The following is an 8,128-nucleotide window of genomic DNA, read 5'->3' as shown; positions in this document are numbered from 1 at the left end:
ACTGCCCAGCCCTCACCCAACCCCGCCCACGGGCACTGCCCAGCCCTCACTCCACCCCGCCCACGGGACCCGCCCACGGGCACTGCCCAGCCCTCACCCCACCCCGCCCACGGGACCCGCCCACGGGCACTGCGCAGCCCTCACCCAACCCCGCCCACGGGAACCCGCCCACGGGCACTGCCCAGCCCCCCCACCCCGCCCACGGGACCCGCCCACGGGCACTGCCCAGCCCCCCCCACCCCGCCCACGGGCACTGCCCCAGCCCTCACCCCACCCCCCGCCCACAGGACTCACCCACGGGCACTGCCCAGCCCTCACCCCACCCCACCCACGGGACCCGCCCACGGGCACTGCCCAGCCCTCACCCCACCCCGCCCACGGGACCCACCCACGGGCACTGCCCAGCCCCCCACCCCACCCCACGGGACCTGCCCACGGGCACTGCCCAGCCCCCGACCCCGCCCACGGGCACTGCCCAGCCCCTCACCCCACCCGGCCCATAGGACCCGCCCACGGGCACTGCCCAGCCCTCACCCCACCCCGCCCACGGGACTCATCCACGGGCACTGCCCAGCCCCCCACAAGCCCTCCCTGCCCCCAGGAGCTGCCCTGCCCCACAGACACCCTACCCCGCTCTGCCCACTGGCACTGCTTGATCCCACATGCACCCTGCCCCACGTACAGGCCCTACCTGACCCCACAAGCCCCGCCCCACACACGGGCCCTGCCTAGCCCCACACGTGCTCTGCCCGGGAGCACACATGCCCTGTCCATGGGCCCTGCCCCACTCCCGGACCCTGCTTGGCCCCACACGCGCCCCCCCCTCCCCGGGCTGCCGTTACCTGCACAGACGTGGGGGGTCCGGGCAGAGCCGCTCCTGCTGCAGCTCAGCTGAGCACAGGGCGGCTCTGCCGGCCCAGGGGAGGCCGGTCTGGGGGTCCAGCAGACCCGGTAGCGCTGCTGCACGGAGGCCAGGGGGGCGACGTCCGGCGGGGGGGCCCCGCTGTCCTGCCAGCCGCTCTGCTGGGCCAGGAGCACGGCCAGCGTGGCGGGGCCGAGAGCCGAGAGGGGCCGGCAGGGGGCGCAGGGTGTCCAGGCCGACCACTCGCTCAGGGGCAGCATGCCTAGTGGGCAAAGCCACAGGGAGTGGGGAACAATGGGGGACAGGCGGCTGGGGGCAGGAGTGGGGAACAATGGGGGACAGGCCGGCTGGGGGCAGGAGTGGGGAGCGCTGGGGGGCAGGCTGGCTGGGGGCAGGGAGTGGGTACCCGGGGGGGCAGGCAGGCTGGGGGCAAGGAGTGGGGAGCGATGGGGGGCAGGCCGGCTGGGGGCAGGGAGTGGGGAGCGATGGGGGGCAGGCTGGCAGGAGGCAGGGAGTGGGGAGCGATGGGGGGCAGGCTGGCAGGGGGCAGGGAGTGGGTACCCGGGGGGCAGGCAGGCTGGGGGCAAGGAGTGGGGAGCGATGGGGGGCAGGCCGGCTGGGGGCAGGGAGTGGGGAGCGATGGGGGGCAGGCCGGCTGGGGGCAGGGAGTGGGGGAGCGATGGGGGGCAGGCTGGCAGGGGGCAGGGAATGGGGAGCGATGGGGGGCAGGCTGGCAGGGGGCAGGAGTGGGGAGCGATGGGGGGCAGGCTGGCAGGGGGCAGGGAATGGGGAGCAATGGGGGGCAGACTGGGTCCCCCCAGCCATGGTGACCGGCCTGGTGCTGGTGCTGGAGCGAGCCGGGCCCAGAGCTGCCCGGGTCTGTCTGGCTCAGCCGCGGCCCCAGGGGTCAGCGCCACCTGCTGGGGAGGGTCCCCAGGGCGCCGGGGGGGGGGGGGGGGACTCACCCTGGCAGCTCTCACTGCTGCACCGCAGAGCCCCCTCCTGGCACACGCTGCGGAGACACAGGGCTGCTCAGTGCCCCCCGCGCCCACGGCTGCCCCCTTGCGCCAACAGCCCCCCCCTGCACCCACAGCCACCCCCTTACGCCAACAGCCCCCCCCCTGCACCCACAGCCACCCCCTCCCTGCACCCACAGCCATGCCCCCCCGCGTCCACGGCTGCCCCCCCGCGCCCACAGCCACCCCCATTACGCCAACAGCCCCCCCTTGCGCCAACAGCCCTCCCCCGCCCACAGCCACCCCCCCTCGTACCCCCTTGTGCCAGCAGCCACCCCCTCCCTGCACCCACAGCCATGCCCCCCCCGCGTCCACGGCTGCCCCCCCCGCGCCCACAGCCACCCCATTACGCCAACAGCCCCCCCTTGCGCCAACAGCCCTCCCCCGCCCACAGCCACCCCCCTCGTACCCCCTTGTGCCAGCAGCCACCCCCTCCCTGCACCCACAGCCATGCCCCCCCGCGTCCACGGCTGCCCCCCCGCGCCCACAGCCACCCCATTACGCCAACAGCCCCCCCTTGCGCCAACAGCCCTCCCCCCGCCCACAGCCACCCCCCTCGTACCCCCTTGTGCCAGCAGCCACCCCCTCCCTGCACCCACAGCCATGCCCCCCCCGCGCCCACGGCAGCCCCCCTGCACCAACAGCCCCCCCGTGCCCACAGCCCCCCCCCGCGCCCACAGCCACCCCCCTGCACCAACAGCCACCCCCTCCCTGCACCCACAGCCACGCCCCCCGCGCCCATAGCTGCTCCCCCTCTTGCATCAACAGCTACCCCCTCACGCCCACAGCCCCCCCCGCGCCCACAGCTGCCCCCCTCCCCGCCCGCAGCGAGCGGCCCCACCGCCCTGGGCAGCGCTGCCCGTCCCCCGCCCGCTGGCCACGCACTCACCACTCCTTGCAGCCCAGCAGCACGCGGGCGCCGGGTGCCAGGTAGGCGGGGCCCCTCGCCCGGGCGGGGGGTGGAGGCAGCCGCACTGTGCGGGGGGGCACGCAGGCGCCCCGCTGCTCCACCAGGCCCTGCGGGCACAGGGACAGGGCTACACCCCAGAGCCCGGTGGGGCGGCCCCCCCAGCCCACTCCCCACATCCCCCGGGGCAGGAGGGGGGCTTAGCGCGGGGGGTTGGCTCTGTGCCCAGGTCCCCTGCGATTCCCACGGACTCCCCCACACGGGGACTGGGCCCAGACACCCCGGCCCAGCCTGGCAGGGAACAAGCCTCTTCCCGGGGGAGACAAGGGGGGGGGGGGGGCGGCCCCTGGCGGGGCAGGGCTGGGGGGGCAGTTTTCTGGCTGGGAAACATGAAGGGAACAGACTAAGCTGGGGGCTGAGGGGCGATGGCCCCCCCCACCCGAGGGGGCTGAGGCTCCTGGCCCCGACTCCTGCAGCCGCATCTCGTCTGTGGGGCTGTACCCCGAGGGAGCGACGACCCCCCTGTTCTACCGGCCGGCGGGGCCTGGTCTGGCTGCTCCGGGGTGCAGGGCCGGGGGGACCCCGACACCCGTCACAGGGGGGCTCTCCCGCAATGTCCACGCCCAGCCCAGATCCTCGGCACCCCACGAACCCTGCCCCCTCGGGGCCGTGCCTGGCCCGCCCCGGTCCCCTGGTGCCCCGCCCCCCGCCCTGCCCCATGCCCCCCGGTGCTCAGCCCCCCTCGGGCCCGCCCCGGTCCCCTGGTGCCCCGCCCCCGCCCTGCCCCATGCCCCCCGGTGCTCAGCCCCCTCGGGCCCGCCCCGGTCCCCTGGTGCCCTGCCCCCGCCCTGCCCCATGCCCCCCGGTGCTCAGCCCCCTCGGGGCCGTGCCTGGCCCGCCCCGGTGCCCCGGTGCCCCGCCCCCCGCCCTGCCCCATGCCCCCCCGGTGCTCAGCCCCCTCGGGGCCGTGCCTGGCCCACCCCGGTCCCCTGGTGCCCCGCCCCCGCCCTGCCCCATGCCCCCCGGTGCTCAGCCCCCTCGGGGCCGTGCCTGGCCCGCCCCGGTGCCCCGGTGCCCCGCCCCCGCCCTGCCCCATGCCCCCCGGTGCTCAGCCCCCTCGGTGGCCGTGCCTGGCCCGCCCCGGTCCCCTGGTGCCCTGCCCCCGCCCTGCCCCCCGCCCCCCGGTGCTCAGCCCCCACACTGGCGCGTGGAGGGGCACCTGCCCTGGGCGGTGGGTCCCTGCCGCCGAGGGCCCCAGTACGGACCAGCCCTCGCCGGCGCCTCTGGTGGGCACGGTGCCCCGGGGAGCCCTGGTGCGGCCGGGCGGGAGCCCCTCACCCTGGGGGCAGTAGCAGCCGGGCAGGCAGGCGGGGATGGCGGCGCAGAGGTCCTGGCGCGGCAGCGTGGCGCAGAGCCCGGCGCAGGGCGAGCCGCAGGCCGGAACTCCAAGGGCGGCTCACAGCTGGCTTCTGCGGGGGGCACCGGGTCAGGCCCCGCCAGCGGGGAGGGCAGGGGGCCCCCCCGCCGCCCCACGGCCACCTCCCCCCGTGGGCCCCACAGCCCCAAATGGCTCTGCCTGGCCCCAGGCGCTGCCCCTCCTAGGGACACGCTGCTGGGGCAGGGGAGGGCAACTCCTGCCCCCTGGCCTGGGCCCTGCCCCAGCTCCCCCCGGCTCCCCCCAGGTCCCTGCCCTGGGCCACCCCCAAGTCCCACCCCAGCTCCCCCAGTGCCCTGCCCAGCTCCCCCAACCACACCCCAGTTCCTCCAGTGCCCTGCCCAGCTCCCCACCGCTCCCCCCAAGTCCCACCACCAGCTCCCCCCGGCTCTCCCCAGGTCCCACCCCAGCTCCCCACAGCTCCCCCCAGGTCCCACCCCCAGTTCCTCCCGCCCCACCCCAGCTCCCCCCGGCTCCCTCCAGGTCCCACAAACCACCATCCATACCCCAGCTCCCCCAGGTCCCACCCCAGCTCCCCACGGCTCCCCCCAGCTCCCCCGGGGCCCCGCCCCCGCCAGCCCTGCCCTGCCCCACGGCCGGCCCTACCCGAGCACTGGGAGGCGTTGCAGGAGCGGAACTGGCCGTCCAGCCCCACGCAGGGCTCCCCCCGGGGCCCCGGGCCCTGCTGGTTGCGGTAGCGCTGCTGCACCAGGAGGCTGCAGGAGCACTCGGTCCACCGTGTCCAGGGGCTCCAGCCGCAGTCGCCTGGGGGGAGGAGAGGGGCCCAGCGTGGCAGCCAAGGGGGCCGGGCCCAGGGCAGCCGCAGCAGGGCGGGAGCCCAGAGCAGGGGCCAAGCCCCAGGAGAGCTGCTCCGAACAGATTCCGGGCTGGCCGCTTCCCTCCCCCCGGGCCTCAGTTTCCCCTCCAACAGGCGTGCTCTGGGGCGGGGAGGAGCAGCCCAACGTGTGCCTCGGTTTCCCCTGCTCCGTGCCCAGCTGCCCAGTGGGGGGTCTCTGAGCTGCGACTGGCCGGGGCCGTACGCAGGTCTGTCCGGGGCCGACCCAAGGCCTGGGGACACATGGGGGGGGCGGTGCCGGCTGGGGAAGGAGCGGGGGGCTCTCACCCGGGAGCTGGCTCAGGAAGGACCAGGGAGGGACAGAGCCCAGGCTGGGCTGACTCTAACCCCCCCCCCCCCCCCCGGGGCTGGCTCAGGCCTGCGAGGGGAGGGGGCCCTGAGGGGCGGGGGCGCTGCGGGGCCCTGACCCCATGGGTCTGAGACACCACGGCCCCCAGCTCCCGAAGACACAGGGCAGCCCCGCCCCCGAGCAATGGGGGGACCCCCAGGGAACGGTCCCTGCCCCCCAGCTCCACTGCAGCCCCCCCGAGCAATGGGGGGTCCCTCTGGGAACGGTCCCTGCCCCCCAGCTCCACTGCAGCCCCCCCGAGCAATGGGGGGACCCTCTGGGAACGGTCCCTGCCCCCCAGCTCCACTGCAGCCCCCCCGAGCAATGGGGGAACCCTCAGGGAACGGTCCCTGCCCCCCAGCTCCACTGCAGCCCCCCCGAGCAATGGGGGAACCCTCAGGGAACGGTCCCTGCCCCCCGGCTCCACTGCCCCCCCCAGCGGGCGAGATGGGGGACCCCTCAGGGAACGGATCCCACCCCCCGACTTCACTGCAGCCCTGACCCTGAGTGGGCAAGATGGGGGGACCCTGCCCCCCGGCTCCACTGCTGCCCCCCCAGTGGGTGAGATGGGGGACCCCCCCAGGAACGGACCCTGCCCCCCGGCTCCACTGGCCCCCCCAGCGGGCGAGATGGGGGACCCCCCCAGGAACGGACCCTGCCCCCCCACTCCACTGCCCCCCCCAGCGGGCGAGATGGGGGACCCCCCCAGGAACAGACCCTGCCCCCCCACTCCACTGCCCCCCCCAGCGGGCGAGATGGGGGACCCCCCCAGGAACGGACCCTGCCCCCCCACTCCACTGCCCCCCCCAGCGGGCGAGATGGGGGACCCCCCCAGGAACAGACCCTGCCCCCCCACTCCACTGCCCCCCCCAGCGGGCGAGATGGGGGACCCCCCCAGGAACGGACCCTGCCCCCCCACTCCACTGCCCCCCCCAGCGGGCGAGATGGGGGACCCCCCCAGGAACAGACCCTGCCCCCCCACTCCACTGCCCCCCCCAGCGGGCGAGATGGGGGACCCCCCCAGCAACGGACCCTGCCCCCCCACTCCACTGCCCCCCCCAGCGGGCGAGATGGGGGACCCCCCCAGCAACGGACCCTGCCCCCCCACTCCACTGCCCCCCCCAGCGGGCGAGATGGGGGACCCCTCAGGGAACGGACCCTGCCCCCCCGGCTCCACTGCCCCCCCCAGCGGGCGAGATGGGGGACCCCCCAGGCTGAGCCTGAGGAAATGGACCCGGCCCCCGCCCCCCAGCGCGCTGCCCCACCTTCGCAGGGCTGCAGGTAGCAGGGCTCCACCTGCTGGCGGGCGCTGGCGTTGCAGGGGGCGCCGGGGCAGGCGCAAGCCCCCGTCCGCGTGGCCAGCCCGGTGCCACAGGAGCGCGAGCAGGGGCTCCAGGCCGACCAGTCGCACCGCTCGGGTGCTGGGGGGGGGGGGAGGGCAGAGCGTCAGCAGCTGGCAGCCGTGCCCCCCCCCCCCCGCCCGCGGGCAGCCTCTCACCGGGGCAGGGCCGGGCCGTGCAGCTCTGGGCCTCGGCCTCGGGGCCGGCGCAGCGGGAGCCGTGGTTGCGTGGCGGCGGGTTGATGCAGGCCCTGGTGCGGACGTGGGTGCCCTGCCCGCAGGTGACGGGGCAGTCGGACCAGGGGGACCAGGGCGTCCAGGCGCCGTGCACTGGGGAGACAGGCGGGTGAGCCGGGCGGGCGCCCCACGGCGGCAGGTAGCGGGGCGGGGGAGGGGGCCGGGGCCACACTCACCCGCACACGCCACGTCCTGGCAGGAGATGCCCTCCGGGGTGCAGCCGCTGGGGAGGGGCAGACGGAGGGGTCAGGGCGGGCACACCCGGGGGGCTGAGGTCTCCCGCCCGCGTTCTCCACCAATGGGGCCTGGCACCCCCTGCTGGTCTCTCCAGGAATCAGCCCTGGCGCCCCCTGCTGGACTCTCCAGGAACCAGCCCTGGCGCCCCCTGCTGGTCTCTCCAGGAATCAGCCCTGGCGCCCCCTGCTGGTCTCTCCAGGAATCAGCCCTGGCACCCCCTGCTGGTCTCTCCAGGAACCAGCCCTGGCGCCCCCTGCTGGTCTCTCCAGGAATCAGCCCTGGCGCCCCCTGCTGGTCTCTCCAGGAACCAGCCCTGGCGCCCCCTGCTGGACTCTCCAGGAATCAGCCCTGGCGCCCCTGCTGGACTCTCCAGGAACCAGCCCTGGCGCCCCCTGCTGGTCTCTCCAGGAATCAGCCCTGGCGCCCTCTGCTGGTCTCTCCAGGAACCAGCCCTGGCGCCCCCTGCTGGTCTCTCCAGGAATCAGCCCTGGCGCCCCCTGCTGGTCTCTCCAGGAATCAGCCCTGGCGCCCTCTGCTGGTCTCTCCAGGAACCAGCCCTGGCGCCCCCTGCTGGTCTCTCCAGGAATCAGCCCTGGCGCCCCCTGCTGGTCTCTCCAGGAATCAGCCCTGGCGCCCCCTGCTGGTCTCTCCAGGAATCAGCCCTGGCGCCCCCTGCTGGTCTCTCCAGGAACCAGCCCTGGCACCCCCTGCTGGTCTCTCCAGGAACCAGCCCTGGCGCCCCCTGCTGGTCTCTCCAGGAACCAGCCCTGGCGCCCCCTGCTGGACTCTCCAGGAATCAGCCCTGGCGCCCCCTGCTGGTCTCTCCAGGAACCAGCCCTGGCGCCCCCTGCTGGTCTCTCCAGGAACCAGCCCTGGCGCCCCCTGCTGGTCTCTCCAGGAATCAGCCCTGG

The 8,128-nt window shown here is 76.0% G+C and overlaps 1 protein-coding gene across 1 annotated transcript in view; it reads right to left on the bottom strand.

Annotated features, from left to right (window-relative positions):
* Positions 1-823: 823 nt before the first annotated feature.
* LOC102446201 (SCO-spondin-like) overlaps positions 824-8,128 on the bottom strand; it is a gene marked incomplete at its 5' end in the record, with an annotated part of 121,166 nt that continues 113,861 nt past the window's right edge. Inside the window, 10 exon segments of the mRNA XM_075916335.1 lie at positions 824-942; positions 945-1,124; positions 1,828-1,874; positions 2,768-2,898; positions 4,128-4,222; positions 4,225-4,254; positions 4,827-4,985; positions 6,670-6,825; positions 6,903-7,073; positions 7,157-7,203. Coding sequence (XP_075772450.1) covers positions 839-942; positions 945-1,124; positions 1,828-1,874; positions 2,768-2,898; positions 4,128-4,222; positions 4,225-4,254; positions 4,827-4,985; positions 6,670-6,825; positions 6,903-7,073; positions 7,157-7,203 — 1,120 coding nt within the window.

Source organism: Pelodiscus sinensis, unplaced genomic scaffold (assembly GCF_049634645.1).
Source record: "Pelodiscus sinensis isolate JC-2024 unplaced genomic scaffold, ASM4963464v1 ctg200, whole genome shotgun sequence".
In the NCBI taxonomy this organism is placed as follows: Eukaryota; Metazoa; Chordata; order Testudines; family Trionychidae; genus Pelodiscus; species Pelodiscus sinensis.
This window is presented reverse-complemented; position numbering and strand designations above follow the sequence as displayed.